The sequence below is a fragment of the Ciona intestinalis genome, chromosome 7, assembly GCF_000224145.3.
Source record: "Ciona intestinalis chromosome 7, KH, whole genome shotgun sequence".
Lineage (NCBI taxonomy): Eukaryota > Metazoa > Chordata > Ascidiacea > Phlebobranchia > Cionidae > Ciona > Ciona intestinalis.
In genome coordinates, this window is record NC_020172.2 from 4243793 (window position 1) to 4258571 (window position 14779).

The following is a 14779-nucleotide window of genomic DNA, read 5'->3' on the forward strand; positions in this document are numbered from 1 at the left end:
TTAACTGACAGTTCAAAATAATGTGACACACTATGTATGCAAGTTAGCGCAGCAAATTAACGACTAGGATTAATGTATAATTGTTAGTTATATTACAGAAACGTAGCCTTGCTGTAGATTTGAACCATATAAAATGGGCTAAGCTATTAAAGTCAGCGTTTTATGTCGTGTTATAACTTATGTGTCCCGAGTGTCTCGTTTTTGTTCAAATACACTAGACTGACACGTTACTTGTAAACAATTCATTCAATAAAGAGTTAAAGCTGTGACCGAAATATGCCAGCAGGTAAATAATAGTTTTTATCTTGTCTTAATATTTAAAATGTATCTACTATTTATTATTACGGTTTTATGTTTTATAAACAGAAAGTGCAATGCGAAGACAGACAAGGTCTCTGTTTGAAGGAATATTGGGAAAGAAAAGTTCAGAAGGGTAAAATTGCCTACTTTTACTGACTATTCTTTTAGTATGATTTGTATACCATTACCAGTGTTAAGTTATATTTCTGTTGTGCAATATTTTAAATGTTACACAAAATCAACTTAAAACTGATGTACTGTGTAAAATGCTGTTATTAATATGTTTTTTTGTTCTTTTTTCCCAGTGGTACACCTTCAGACACTGAACAAACACCTGAAAAAGTTGTAAGTAAACATGTGATTAGTTGAAACTTTTAAATTAGTACAATATGTAATTGCGTATCTTATTTAATACTTAAGGTTATAACTTAAAGGTATAATATTCAATTATTCAAACTTCTAAATAATATTCAAACTTCCGAGGCCAATATTCAAACTTCTAAATATACTTTCACATAAAAGAACATAAAATATATACATTGTATTACTAATATTTACTTCAATTTATTTTACATTGTGCATTCATGCTGAATACGACCTTTTTATCACCCAGGCTGAAAGTTTAGAGCGCAGTTTAACAAAAGATGATCCTCTGTTGGAGACAAACACCTTCAATGAAAATGATCCTGGAAGTAATGGAAAGGGTAAGTGGAAGGAGGAGGAGAGTTCACCTGTCAATCAAGATCAAAACAAAGAAAACAAAGAGAAAATCAAGTACGGTTTATCTTTTTTTATTTATTTTTTTAAACATTTTTTGTGTCTTTTGAAAAATTTGTGTTTTAATGTTTTCCAGAGGTATTTTACATACTTTAATTTAAAGCCCATTTAAAAGATCTGGTGTTTTTATAGGTTAGGTAGCTTTTTGAACGGATTGATTTACTTTACAGTACAGCTAATGCACTCATGATAAATGTACGTTTTTGTATTCTATTTTGTATTCTATATTGCAGCGCGGCACTCAATGAGTCATAGCATTTAGGCCAAGGTTGGCTCATTAACCCAAAACTTGGGGTGGCAAATTTACTTTACTAATGTCATTGTTTGAAATTAAAAATATTTTCTTGGTCAGTGAGACATATGTTGAAGAGAGGAAAGTAAAATGGTCGAGCAATGTTACAGTGCATGAGGGTGAAACTGACAAGAAAGATCCACAGTTATCTTCTTTACCAACAACATCTATACTTAAAACGGTGCAACAACGTTTGAAAGTAAAGGGTAGACCAGACGACAAGGGTCTTCAAGAAAGTAGTATGAAAAATACAGCTGTTCACAAAACTGAGTGTGCAGGTCATGCTTTATACCCAAGTTGTGGCAAAACCAACTCTGAAAATGAAAGCTTGTTAAGCTTAGATGAGACAGTTAGAGAAAACACAATGTTTTTATCAACCACTGATAGTAGTAGTGGTAGGGTATCAAAAACACTTGAGCGTTTAAAAAAGAAACTTTCCGGCTCAACAGATAGTTTGTCTAGCTTGAGTAGTTTGGAGAGTCCGATCAAAATAGCAAAGAAAGCTTATGAAGGTATAGCTAGTTGGATAAATTCACCCAAAGAAAGTTTAGATGATGAGATGAGTCCGCAGAAAGTTGAAAGGACAGGTGTACAAGTACGTTTGAGTGCAGTTGGGAGTGGTTTTCAAACTTTATGGAAAGCAAATTCACAAGTTATTAGGCAGTTATTTAAAGAACAGTCGGAACATGACTTGGGAGATGGGAGGTAAAATAAACTTTCCATATTGGTATATTATTATTCCCAGGTTCAAAATAGTAATAAAGTAATATATTTATGTATGTTACTACGTAGGAGTCTGATTTTAAACTGTAAAAGGCAAAAGCTGTTTAAAATCAGCTTAACTTTATTGGAAAGTTTATTTATTATTTTGGCTTAATTAGTCTGTGATTGTATATATTGTATATAGTGTAATTATATATAAAATAAAACAGGTGTTTTTAATGTTTTTTTTTTTCAAGTTAAAACTACTGTTTTTAAACAGCCTTGGTGGTGTTGGCATTAAACATATATGTTTTATTAAACTAATCATTATTTCAGTGAGGAGCCGGACAAAGTCAAATCTGAGGACGATCCATTGAAAATTGAACCTCCACAGCCAAAGAAAGAGAAATGGTATAAACAATTCAAGTTTCCATTAAAAAAAAAGAAAATTCCAGACTCCGAGAGTATCAGATCGGATGCAGGGAGTCCTGCACCACCTGATGATAGTAAAGATGGTGTGGAAACAGGGAGGGAATTAATGAAGAAAAATGAAAATGAAGAAAAGTGAGTGTTTTTAATCAGTAGCGTCTAAATATATATATAATAAAATAGAAACATTTTTAAAAACTCTGTTAATTTTTCCTTGCAGTGTCATATTATTCTGCAATGTCAGACAATATAAAAAATAAAAGGGGATAATTGTGTAAAAATTTCTGTTTGAGTAAAACAAAACAAATTTAGGTATATGTATACAGTATACATATTATATTTAATCGTTTTTATGTTTTAACTTTATAGTCAGAAACATGAGAATAAAGAAGATGAACAGGATATTAAACCTACACCAGATATTCCATCCACTTCAAAAGTTGAAAATAATGATCAAGAACCAAATGAATCAAGTCAAGATTTGTCCACCACCAAACCTGGTAGGCTATACTAAATATTAAGCTTTACTAAAATTAAGCTCTTTGGACACATTAGTGGCCCTATAGATTCCTTTTTTTAAACAGTTTGTTATTGGTATTTTTCTTAGAACAAGACACATTTTTATGTAGCCAAAATCGGCTGTATTTTCATCTATTTCTACAACACAAATTTTGATCATTATTTATAACATTCTGCAGTCCCTAAACCAAGAAAGTTACCAGAGATATCGCCAACCACCATCGTGGATGCTGATGCTTCCCAACAAAGTGTAACGAGGATTGAATCAACTGCAAGGCGCAAACGAAGAAAAAAAAGTAAGTCTGGCAGAATATTCAAAACTAAATATGTTTTTTTATTCAATACGCTTTAAATTGAATGCTTATTAGCTCAAGTTGTATTGTTTTGTGTAATTTGTTACCAATATTAAGAACCGTTTAAAATATATTAGTCATCCAGCCATTTCTCATGATATAATTTGTTATCCCAAGTTTTGCCCATTATCCCTCTCTCTCGCTCTTAATGACTCTCTTTTTTCTGTCTTATGTGGGTGTTTTTTTTTGCGGACATGAGATTTGGCCAATCGTCTCAAATTTTTTGCCATTACCTCTCTGTATCTCTCTCTTTCTGTTTGCATTAAAACAAACATTTTTTCCTTCAGTTCCACGAAAAAGGAAAGGTGATCTGGAAACAGACACCGATCCATCTACCACCATTATAGAGAACACTGCAGCAGAAGACACAATTGAAAACATCCCATCTGCATCCATAGCTGATCCGGAGGACCCAGGAGTTACTCCCTCATTTGAGGATGATGGTTTGGTCCTCGGAGTCACAGTTCACCATAGCGATCATCTCCGTGCCGATCTTAAGTATATGGCGCACCCGGTGGTCAGAGTATCCATAGTCGACGGGTCTAATGGTGCTTATTTAAAGAAAAGTAACAGGTATGTGGATATCCCATTGTTAAAAAAGGCTTGTCAAAAATATTGTTTTGTATTTCCTGTTAATTTTTAAATCAATAGGCCTATTATCGGGAAAAAGTTCTGAATACAAAATGTAAATACTATGTATTTTTGTTTCTATCCAGTTTTTATTTATTTAATTTTTATATTTATCTAATTTTTATATATTTATATTTATCTAATTTTAAGTTTATGTATTAAACAATAACAAATATTTTACCTCGAATTAAATAAATATTATTGTAACTTTCAATAAACAATTAAAGTTGTTTCAACCTGAATTTAAATTAAAAATAAAGTTATTTCATCTCAAAACTAATTTTCAGTTCTCGACGAGTTACTTCATTTTACGAAAGTGATTCCGTCACCTCAGTTCTTCCTATAATGACACAACCTTTCGATTTCCGAGCGAATCAGAGCGTTCTGCCTAGATGGGAAGAGACATTAATCTTCAATGAGTCTTTCAGCAGTCTGGTTGCATCCAGATCAGTCCAGCTTGATCCGGTTCAAACTAGTTCTGCTGAAGTGGAAACAGCACCTGTGGATGTCTCAGTCAAAGCTTCAAGCCCAATCCTGTTTTTTGTTGTAAGTTTGTTTCAATTTGTTGATTATGTATGTATGTTTGTGTTAAGTGACAATTTAATGTTGTTTCTAAAAAATAAGTTAAAACAAAATCTAGAATGTAAAATAAAACATATATATATATAAATATTCTAATAAAAGATAAAATAGAGTCACAGTTAATCTGCCAAAGCGTTTTAACATAAAATCAACTTTAGTTGTTATTTGGGGTACATTATTAAAGGTCTTATTAAAAAATTCATATTAAAAATATGTTTGATAATTTGATATACCATACTAGTAGTAAGATATTGAATACTTGCTAATTGATTTAGATTCGCGATTTTGTAAGCATGTCAAAGGCGAACAACGTTCGTAAACATCGGGACGATGTAGATAAAGGATGGCATAATGTGGCATGGGCTTTTCTTAAGGTTGGTAATATTGTGTTGTTTTATCATATATTTTGTTTTGTTTTATCATATATACAAGCCAACAAGCGTAAGTTTTCTCTAAAGTCTATTGTTTAAAATTTATAAATAAAATTTTAAAACAGTTTTGTTGCGCAAACATTTTAGATATTGAAGTGTATTTTTATTCAAAAAAAGTATTTTTTAAGTTTTTTGTACCGCAATTAACATTTTATCTTTATTAGGGTGGCTGTACACAGTATCCGGCATGTGAATTCGCCTGCAAAGTCGTATGCAAACCCATTACCGAGTTGTGCATGCGGCAGTGAAATCCGGACAAAACAGACGAATTCCAGATACTGTGTACAGCCACCTTTAGGCTAGCTTTTTCATTTTCCCAATTCTTTAGCTTGTTGGATCGAATGGTAAACCCAACACTGGCCGTCGTGTTCGTTTACAACTTTTCCACCCTCCTCGTAATATATCTGCTATTTCTATGGACGCACAATCGGAACCTGCATTTTCATGGTGGCTTAACCACAAGAGGGCAGCATACCCATCAACAATTTACGTCACGCTTAAATCTGTCACTGGGTCAAGCAAGGTAGGTTGGTGCAAAATCAAACGATTGTAATTTTTTCTTATTTTTTATTAATGTATATATATTTGTTTAGGAATCTTTTTTATATAACTGCATGGTCTGCACCTTTATATTAAAACAAACATTGTCTCTCATTTTATTTAACACATTTTTTTATAACACAAAAACACAACATGCTTTTTTTACTGTCCACCAACCTCACTAAAAAAACAGATGGATGTGGTTCTGTGCTCCGTGTTTGCCACAAAAAGAATACCAAAAACACAAACTTAATATATATACGGTCATTTGTGTAACACAATTTTATGTTGCTAACAACTTTACCAATCCACTTTAAACCAGATGGATCCGGTTCCACGATCTATGTTTGCCATGCAACCTGAGTGTGGAGCTCAAACCTACAAACAGATGCACAACTCACTACAGTTTGCAGATGGAACAAATAATGAGGACCAACAGTTGGAACCAAAATGGTCACGATTGCCTGGACAAGTAACTAAAATACACATTCCACTACATGTGGCTATACTACTTTAAATTACTATTGTTTGAGAAATAAGTAATACATGTTTGATTCCTGGTTGATATGCATAGAAAAAAGTCTCTTCAACTTCTATGCTTCTTTGAGTTTGCTCTGCATAATAGATTATACAGAACACAATATGACTTATTATGAAAGATGCAGTATTCAAATGTTACATTACAGTTTGCACATTTTTTATTATAATTTTCATATGTTATATTATAGGTTTAATATGTTTTACTATAATTTTCATATAATTCAATAAATTTTCATATGTTTCATTGATTTTCATATTTTACATTATAGTTTTCATATGATTCACATTTTCCATCTACAGACATGCAAGATACCGAACACAGTATCACTTAAATTATGGGCAGGAACAGATGGAGCTTTCTCCATTAGGTTCTCGAAGAGTGGAACCCGTATTGCAGTGGCTTGTAAGCATGGACCTATATATCCTATTCTATGTAAGTAGCCCTATATTCCACTTGTAATATGGACGATATTATATAGTAGGGAGGTGGGGAAGCTGGGACACCTTAGCACATAATATCCAAATATCCTGATTCTGTTTTAAGCAATTAACAACTATCTATAGGAGTCGTGAGGATACCGTTTTATAATTCTTTGAATGTTCTTTGTTTAATACCAAATGGGAGGTTTAAATAAAAATTACTGATTATAACAGTGCAAAAAAATTCCGGTAGATCTGCCTACCTTGCCACCCCAGGTTTGGCGCCTATACAGTGTTGCCTAAATTAAGTTTATTTTTTTCACTCATAGTATACAGCATACCTGGTGGTGAAGAGATGGGAGCACTGGTGGGGCATCAGCAGCTTGTGTATGACATCCAGTGGTCAAACGATAGCTCAAAACTTGTCTCGGCTTCAGCGGATGGCACAGCACAGTAAGTTTTTCGATATTTCCTGAATTATGGTCATGTGATAGTAGATAAGGTAAAAAGTGCGCTCATGGATCCTAAAACATGGGGTGCTAGGATAAGCAGGTATGCCCTGGAATTTCCATGCGTTATAAAATAGATAATGACCTTTATAATATTGTTATATACAGCTTTATATAACCCAGCATACTTGGTGGCATGAGTAACATTTGTTCAACAACCTATTTTTAATATGTTAAACGTTCCTTTTCATGTGGGTGAGGTCCCGCAGCCCGGCAGCCGTGGGTCCTAGGATTTAGGCCAGAATTGGCCCATTACCTCATAACTTTAATACGAGATGATATATTGAAAGTCTCCGTATACACAATACACATATTTTATATTTTCTGTGTTTTTTAGAGTTTGGGATTTAAATGATAAAAGCAAGTCTACCCACACACTTGTACATCCCTCGTATGTGTATACATCATCATTTCACCCAACAGCTCAATACATTGTAGCTACAGGTAATTTATATTACATTTGATAGTAATAAGAGTTGACTTATACTGTAGTTTTTACCGACATCATGTGTATAATGACTATCATTTTGTTGCTAACTTTTAAAAATTGATTAATTTACAAAGGCACAAGCTATTAAATGCATGAAGCCTCTAAAGATTTTAACCCTGCAATCAAATTGTTACTGATTTTAATGTAGCGTATAATACATACATACATGTATTATGCATGTATAATATAGTACACCACCTTGGTTAAGATAAACTACCTTATACACAGGTGGATATGATTGTGTGATACGTGTATGGAGCATTGCATCTTCCACCACACAGATGTTACAAGAGTTAGATGGACATAAATCTCTCATCAACTCTCTTGTGTTTGACCATTCAGGTTGGATTTGAACTTAAAACTGTGATGAGGTTTATTCTGTTACTTTTGCCAACTGCCATAATGTAAAAAATCTTTTTACCAGCTCGTCTGGTATAACAAAATGAGTGTCTTTCCAACGTTTTGTCTGCCATACAGGAAAGGCTTCATTTTATGTTTTTTTTATATACTAGATGAGACGCTAAAAGATTACAATGTTTTTTTTTCTTTTTATTTTCTGTTTGTTAATATTTGCTGTCTTTTATATCAGAGAGACATTAGCTGTAATTTGTAAGTTTATTTAATTTCTCTTTTTAATTGTTCATGTAGTGTATTGCTTCTGCTACTAGGCATAATGTATATAATTATTCAACGGCTCATCTGGCATAAAAAAAGAAAAATGATTTGTTCATTTTCATAACCAGCTAAGCTGTTGAACGATCATTGTTCATGTATTGTTTTATATACACCAGGTTTGACATTATACAGTGCAGACAGTGCAGGTGTGGTAGTTGCATGGAATTGTCACTCCCATGAAAAACCTCGCAAAAAAACGAAAATAGACTGGAGCATTAAAACGGTAAGTTTTTTAAAATGTGTTAACTTGTCACTGAACCATTGTCTTTTGTCACAACTGTAAATTTCACTATTTCTAAAAAACAATAAATTGTAGAAACTGCACACTTTGGGTAACATATTAATAACACTGTATTTTTGCCTACTTGAGTCTGTAGTCATTTCTCTTTATTCATTTTTGATTTTCGATCAAAAATTGTGGGCACTATTTAAAAAACACACACAAAACTTTATAAAAACACGAATTGGGCACTTATTCTTTTAACCCAAAATTCTATTTAAAAAGTTCTAATTTAAAAAAAATAAGAATTACTTTTAGAAATATGAAGAGAGGGAATTATCGGGAGTTTGCATCAACTGCATCCAAGTTCATCCAAGGAATAATAAACTTCTTCTTCATTGTCGAGACTCAACCATCAGGATGTTGGATGTTAGGATGTGAGTGATCTCACCTTTTTTCTGTATTGTTTATGGTCGGATTTTTTAAACAGTATTATATTTACTGGATTTCGGCGGTTCTTAAAATGGGGTCCATACAGCATTTTTAGATGGTTATCGTATTTTCTAGTTTTGGCTTTTTCATCATTGGTGTGTTTGTTTTCGTCTGTTTTCAACTTTTCCTTCCCGTTTTCGAATAAATAAAAAGGATCTATTCACAGTTAAAATTGAATAAATTTAAACACTTTTCCACTCAGACACACCCTGCTGAAATATTCCTTAGAGTAAAAGTTAAAAAAAATAATTAAAACACACCCCTTTCACTCAGACACACCCTGGTCAAGTATTCGGGTTCTTCAAATCTTCGTCAATTAATTCGCTCTGACCTGACCTCATGTGGCTCGTTTGTAATATCGGGAAGTGAGGATGGAAGTGCCTATGTTTGGAACGCAGAGTCTGGTTGGTTCTACTTTGTAGTTAATATATTTCTGTAAAATTTTTTATATTTTTTGTAAATTGGTTTTATAACCATTTTACATAAACAAATTTGCAAAACTTTAAATTTCATTTTTGTGCTTTTTATGTTCAAGAAAATAGATACTGTATACTTTTATAACCGTTTAAATTTTTCCATTTCGGCAAATAAAATTTCGGCAAAATTTGTTTTCAAATTTAAAGAATTTTAAAAACAGACACTTAACAGCAATATTTTTATGTTTTTAATATTGCCCCATAGTTAAAACACACTGCTTAAAATTAGCTGTTGATTTTGATACCCAGGTGACCAGGTCGCAACCTTTAATGAGCTTCAGTTTTCACGATCGGTTCGTGATGTGACTTTTCACCCTCACGATCACATTGTGGCATTCTCATGTTTTGGGCAAAACATGCCAGTACTGGTGTATAAATATGATAAACAAGGTAAATATATGTATCACACAATTGTGTGTAAATACGATAAACAGGCCAATTAAATTGTTATTTGTAGAGTTATAGGGGCATACCAAGTAAAAAAAATGGTTAAAAGGATGTACGAAAAAAGACAAACTTTTTATTTTTCATTTTTAAAATATGTCCCAATAATTATCATAATCAAGGTATAATAATGGCTAAAAAATTGCAAATCTAATTTTGAATTGTATAGTTTACAATAATCAAGTTATAACTAATTCATGTACTTAAATTTAAATTTTAACCTTTTAATTATGCAGTTGCTGCAGCAGAAGCTGGTTTAGTTCCTGTTGTTGCAAACACAGCCCAAGTAGATGCAGATACAGGTTAGTATTTTAAGCGTTCACTATGTTTATAAGGTGTTTGGTTAAGCCAAATTGTGTAATACATCAATACATATCAGTATTATAATATAGTTTAATTATACACGCAATCCTGTGAAACAAATCCAACTTATCGGTTGTAATGTTAACTGATTAATGCAGTGAAAAGTTCTAGGGTAAGCCTGCCCACCCTGCCACCCCAGGTTTGGTGCCTACGATCCTATTACACATGACAAATTGGGGTGTTAAAAATAAATGTAATATATTTGTTTTCAATATATAAATTTGCCATCCAGGTAACAGAGCAATGATAAACGATAATAGGTTGGGTGAATCATATAGAGGAGGAAACAGAGTTGATCAAATAAGACAACAACTTGACTTAGTTCAAGTAAGTTCAAAATTTTAAAGATAAATATATTTTAGAAAAAACAAATTTTGTTAAATTTAGATAAATATGTTTATCGGAAAAAAACTTGTGGGTGATTTTTTATTGTGTTTTTTTAGTACATGTAAATATTTTTTTTTTGTTATGTTAGTCTTATTTTTAACTTGTTAGGGTTTTTAGAATGTGATGTTACTATTATTCAGTTGCTTTTTAAACATTGATTATTATATACTATTAGAATCACTAATACCCAAATATATGTATTCTGCTAATTTTTTCGTATTACCCATTTCTTATTTTCCCCAAATCTGTAAAAATCCAAAAATGACAAACATTGTCCAAACCAGTCGAAACCGGATGAAAGTTGGAACACAGCTCGTAAGCTGCTCCCTCTTAGTATGGCAGCTCGTGCATTCTCAGAAGGCAGACAGAGCCCAGTAAATATAGCATGGCATATACCTAGTGCATGGATAATGCATTTAACCCCAGCTATGTAAATTAGCATGACATTTTAGTTAAAGAATAATTTATTTTATTTTATAAAAAATGAGATTATTTTTAAATTTATTTTATAAAACGCACAATATTGTTTTTGATTCTTAAAAAAATCAGCCAAATTTTCACAATGCAAATATGTTGAAAATTATAGTTAGTTGCTTTGCGCATGTATGCTCAATCTCTAATTTCATTTCATAAGCCATTACTAAATAATTTAGTTTCACACTAGCTATAAAACTTTCACATTTCAGGTATACAATCTTATCAAAATATCAGCAAAACTGTAGACCAAATTAATGTAACCTTTATAGCACATTAGTGAATAGTAGCAACACTTCTAACATGCTTAAATATATGCAATATAGAATTAGTGCAATTCTGATAAGTAGCAAATTAGCTATGTTTTATGGAATATGTAGCTCCATACTATTTCTGTTACTATGCCATGATTTAGCATAATTTATTTTATTCCTATTTTTTGCTTGCAATCTGATTTTTATTTTAATTTGCTTATTTGCCTATTTAAGCGATTTTTACATATTTGTTCAATTGTAAATTAAATGTAGGTGCTTTGTAATATGCAAATGTAGAAGGCAATACAATTATTTATATTACCGCTGACTATCCACACATTTTGAGACATGTTTTGTTTAAAACTTGAGCCTTTTTTATTCCAAAGTAATGAAACAAAACAGATCTGATCATTTCCTTTAAGTATATATATAATCACACAATAATTCAGACCATGGTTGCCAAATATATGAAAATGCAGAAGAGACATAGATAGTATTTCTTTGAAACAAATCTAACTTATTGATCCTAATGTTCTCTGATTAATTAGTGCACAATACTCGTAGGCTTGCCTAGTGCCTACAGTGCCACCTCAGCTTTGGCACCTATGATTTATCTAGAGTCTCTAGTAGTCTAGTAGACCATTTATTGCAATATTTTTCAAAATCCTCCCAAAAAAATTTTTTTGAAATAATTTTGCTGCAAGAATTTTAAAACTGCAAAATTTGTTAAAAATAATTTCACAACCCCCCCAGCAATCCTCGCCCCGCCGGTCAGCGGTCAGATCTTCATCACCATCTGCTGGCCATCTCAATTCGATACGTGGTGACCCCTTGACCTCATATGGGCCGGGTAACACTTTATCAACTTGGGGATCCACCTTTGATTCAACTCATGTAATTTTTTTGAATTTTGTGATTTTTTGCTGTGTCTCTTTTTGCTGTGATTAATTTTCCATAAGGTTTTAACACAATTTTTAACTCATTTTATATGGTTAGTGATTTTTTTTAGGAATATTGTGAAAATATAAAGCTGTTGCTGCTGTTATTATTTTTGGTGGAAATTTAATGCTGTTTTTTTCTGTTAAGTCTATATTCCTTTTATAATCCAATTCCTTCACAATTTTTTGTTTAAATTTTAAAATCTCACAAAAACATCATTTACGTTTTTAAAATCCTATTTTCACAGCGTTCCATGCTGGAGCCATCTTACCTCTCACCTCATGCAAGTCCTGAGGCTCGACTGATTGCGCAACATTACTCACAACATCAACCTAGGGAAGATGAGCAGCAGGGATGGAAACCAACATTTGCAGCTGGTAAGATAATTCCTGGTTATTCTAGCGGTAATATGTTTATAGATTAGAGTCTAGAGTGAGTAAGGCATTGTACAAACTGATAGAAATGTTTAACTTTATGTTAAAAATGCAGAAGTTTGAATCTTAAAAACTCCTTTTTTTTTGTAGACTTTAAGATTATGTTGAAATTTAGAGATTTAACTTTATTTTTGCATTTCTTCGTAACTATAGGACCTTCGGGTAAGATGGGATATTGTTAGTACCTAAATCCCATGTTTCCTGATTGTGTTTTGAGCAATTAACAACGCTCTTTAGAGTGGCAGGGCGACAGTTATATAATTCTGTAAATATTCTGTATTTACAATCAAATAGAAAGATATAAATGTCCTATCTTACCCTACTATATAACCAAAATGTCCATTTAAAATATTTGCAATCAAAAAAACAAATCATATATTGTTCCCATTGTTGGAGGGAGTCCATACAATTGTTATTGGAGTAAAAATAATCATGCTATCTGTTTAAACAAAGTGCCGACCTAAAATATCCATATATTGTTCCCACAGTTGGAGGAAGTCCATACAAAGCTGGGCTGGGTCCTGATGTATCGTTAACGGTAGATGGGACCGGAAATACTTCGTTACGAGTTACGTCAGCAACTGGTGTGAAACCTCAACACACTGTGAGTAGATTATTAAAAAGACTGACGATGCCATTTAGGCGAAATGTATATCTCATTTTGCTGGACTTGGTTTTTCCTGTTACTTATTTTGTTGGACAAATAGAACTTTTTTTGATTTTCTTCTTCCCAAACAACAGGTTATTCAGTTTCCTCATAAAATTTCTATATATTTTGCTTATTCAACAATATTACTTTTTAAAAACACATAATATAAAAAATATTTTTAGGTTGCATTTTATAAATTTTATAGGTTCCATGTACAATGCAAATTTTATTATTTAAACAATTCTTTTATAAATTTAAGGTTGTAGCACTCTATGACTACCAAGCCAACCGGTCAGATGAGATTACAATCGTACGTGGAGATATTATTCGTGTTCTATATAAAGATGGGCCAACATGGTGGTTCGGTGAGCTTGTATCTGATGGCAGGCAAGGATACTTCCCTTCAAATTATGTTGCAATTAATGGTAAGTTGATTTTATCAGTTTTTAATTTCATGTTTCAAAGGGTTTTATTTTGATGTCTGATTTATGCTTGGATAGTTTCATGCTCTTATTCTATATTAAAGTTGTGAGGTTATTTTGCTTTCGAAATATTTTACAAATTGCCGCCATAACTTTTTACATTCTCTAGCATGTGACACATAAAGGGTTTTCCGGGACGCTTGTGTCACAGACTTTCAATTTGTTGGGTTTTGTGTATTTAATAATTTTAAATTTAAACTTTATATCATATATTTTATAGACCGTTCAAAATTTTAATTACATTATTGAAATCACAACTACAGACAATGAATCTGTTGAGGATAAACTTGAAAAACATGAAGCATCTCCAGAAGTCATGTTTGGAGTGCCAGAGGAAAGACCCGTTAGTGCAGAGAGCATTAGTGGAAAAACGGTAACATATTTTAAAGAATAATATTTTAAAATATCGATATCATCAACTATTAGCACTTATACTTTTACTGATAGCAATTTTTCAGATGGTTGTCAATTTCTTTTATTACTTTAAATTTATTACTTTATACAAAATTTTAACCAATGAAACTCGTACTTTTCGATTCTATTTCTTATTACTGTTATTCTCCTACGATAGGTATCAATAGTTATATAGTTGAATGGATAAATAGAAAAGTTTTAAAGAGTTAAATTAAATGGTAAGTAGTTAAATAGTAACAGTTTCTTACAAAAATTTTTTTTTTTGTTTTTAACAGTTCCATGCACTGAAGATGCCCGGAGGAAAACTTAATTTTTATTCTCAGAGTGAATCGGAGGGAGATGAGGAGAGACTCGGATCTCTTAGTATCAGTCGAAGGTTGGTGATCACTCATGAAGATTTTATCTTTTATAAATGATTCTTTTACCTTCATACAAAATTGTTTCATTTTTTTCTTCGTAAAAAAATGTAAATTTTTTTTAACAAATTGTTAAAAAAGAAAAATTATTCCTAATTTGGAATTGATGATCATTTAGTGGCCTGTGGTTAAGTAACATATAGTTT

General features: G+C 32.0%; 1 protein-coding gene across 3 annotated transcripts in view; it reads left to right on the forward strand.

The window, feature by feature from the left end:
- Nucleotides 1-57: 57 nt before the first annotated feature.
- LOC100179770 (jouberin-like) overlaps nucleotides 58-14779 on the forward strand; it is a 17383-nt gene continuing 2661 nt past the window's right edge. The window contains exons 1-29 of one of the 3 annotated variants that reach the window (XM_026835083.1): nucleotides 58-286; nucleotides 367-433; nucleotides 606-645; nucleotides 914-1074; nucleotides 2408-2635; nucleotides 2870-3000; nucleotides 3199-3315; nucleotides 3660-3945; nucleotides 4290-4548; nucleotides 4860-4958; nucleotides 5344-5538; nucleotides 5878-6027; nucleotides 6396-6528; nucleotides 6845-6968; nucleotides 7362-7468; nucleotides 7743-7856; nucleotides 8306-8412; nucleotides 8728-8846; nucleotides 9175-9305; nucleotides 9627-9767; nucleotides 10058-10123; nucleotides 10417-10511; nucleotides 10856-10945; nucleotides 12053-12193; nucleotides 12486-12615; nucleotides 13161-13276; nucleotides 13581-13746; nucleotides 14067-14176; nucleotides 14493-14593. In XM_026835083.1, coding sequence (XP_026690884.1) covers nucleotides 277-286; nucleotides 367-433; nucleotides 606-645; nucleotides 914-1074; nucleotides 2408-2635; nucleotides 2870-3000; nucleotides 3199-3315; nucleotides 3660-3945; nucleotides 4290-4548; nucleotides 4860-4958; nucleotides 5344-5538; nucleotides 5878-6027; nucleotides 6396-6528; nucleotides 6845-6968; nucleotides 7362-7468; nucleotides 7743-7856; nucleotides 8306-8412; nucleotides 8728-8846; nucleotides 9175-9305; nucleotides 9627-9767; nucleotides 10058-10123; nucleotides 10417-10511; nucleotides 10856-10945; nucleotides 12053-12193; nucleotides 12486-12615; nucleotides 13161-13276; nucleotides 13581-13746; nucleotides 14067-14176; nucleotides 14493-14593 — 3734 coding nt within the window. In that variant the 5' untranslated portion in view covers nucleotides 58-276. The remainder of the gene's footprint in view (nucleotides 287-366; nucleotides 434-605; nucleotides 646-913; nucleotides 1075-2407; nucleotides 2636-2869; nucleotides 3001-3198; nucleotides 3316-3659; nucleotides 3946-4289; nucleotides 4549-4859; nucleotides 4959-5343; nucleotides 5539-5877; nucleotides 6028-6395; nucleotides 6529-6844; nucleotides 6969-7361; nucleotides 7469-7742; nucleotides 7857-8305; nucleotides 8413-8727; nucleotides 8847-9174; nucleotides 9306-9626; nucleotides 9768-10057; nucleotides 10124-10416; nucleotides 10512-10855; nucleotides 10946-12052; nucleotides 12194-12485; nucleotides 12616-13160; nucleotides 13277-13580; nucleotides 13747-14066; nucleotides 14177-14492; nucleotides 14594-14779) is intronic. The other 2 variants (XM_018812650.2, XM_018812651.2) reach the window with 2 other exon arrangements.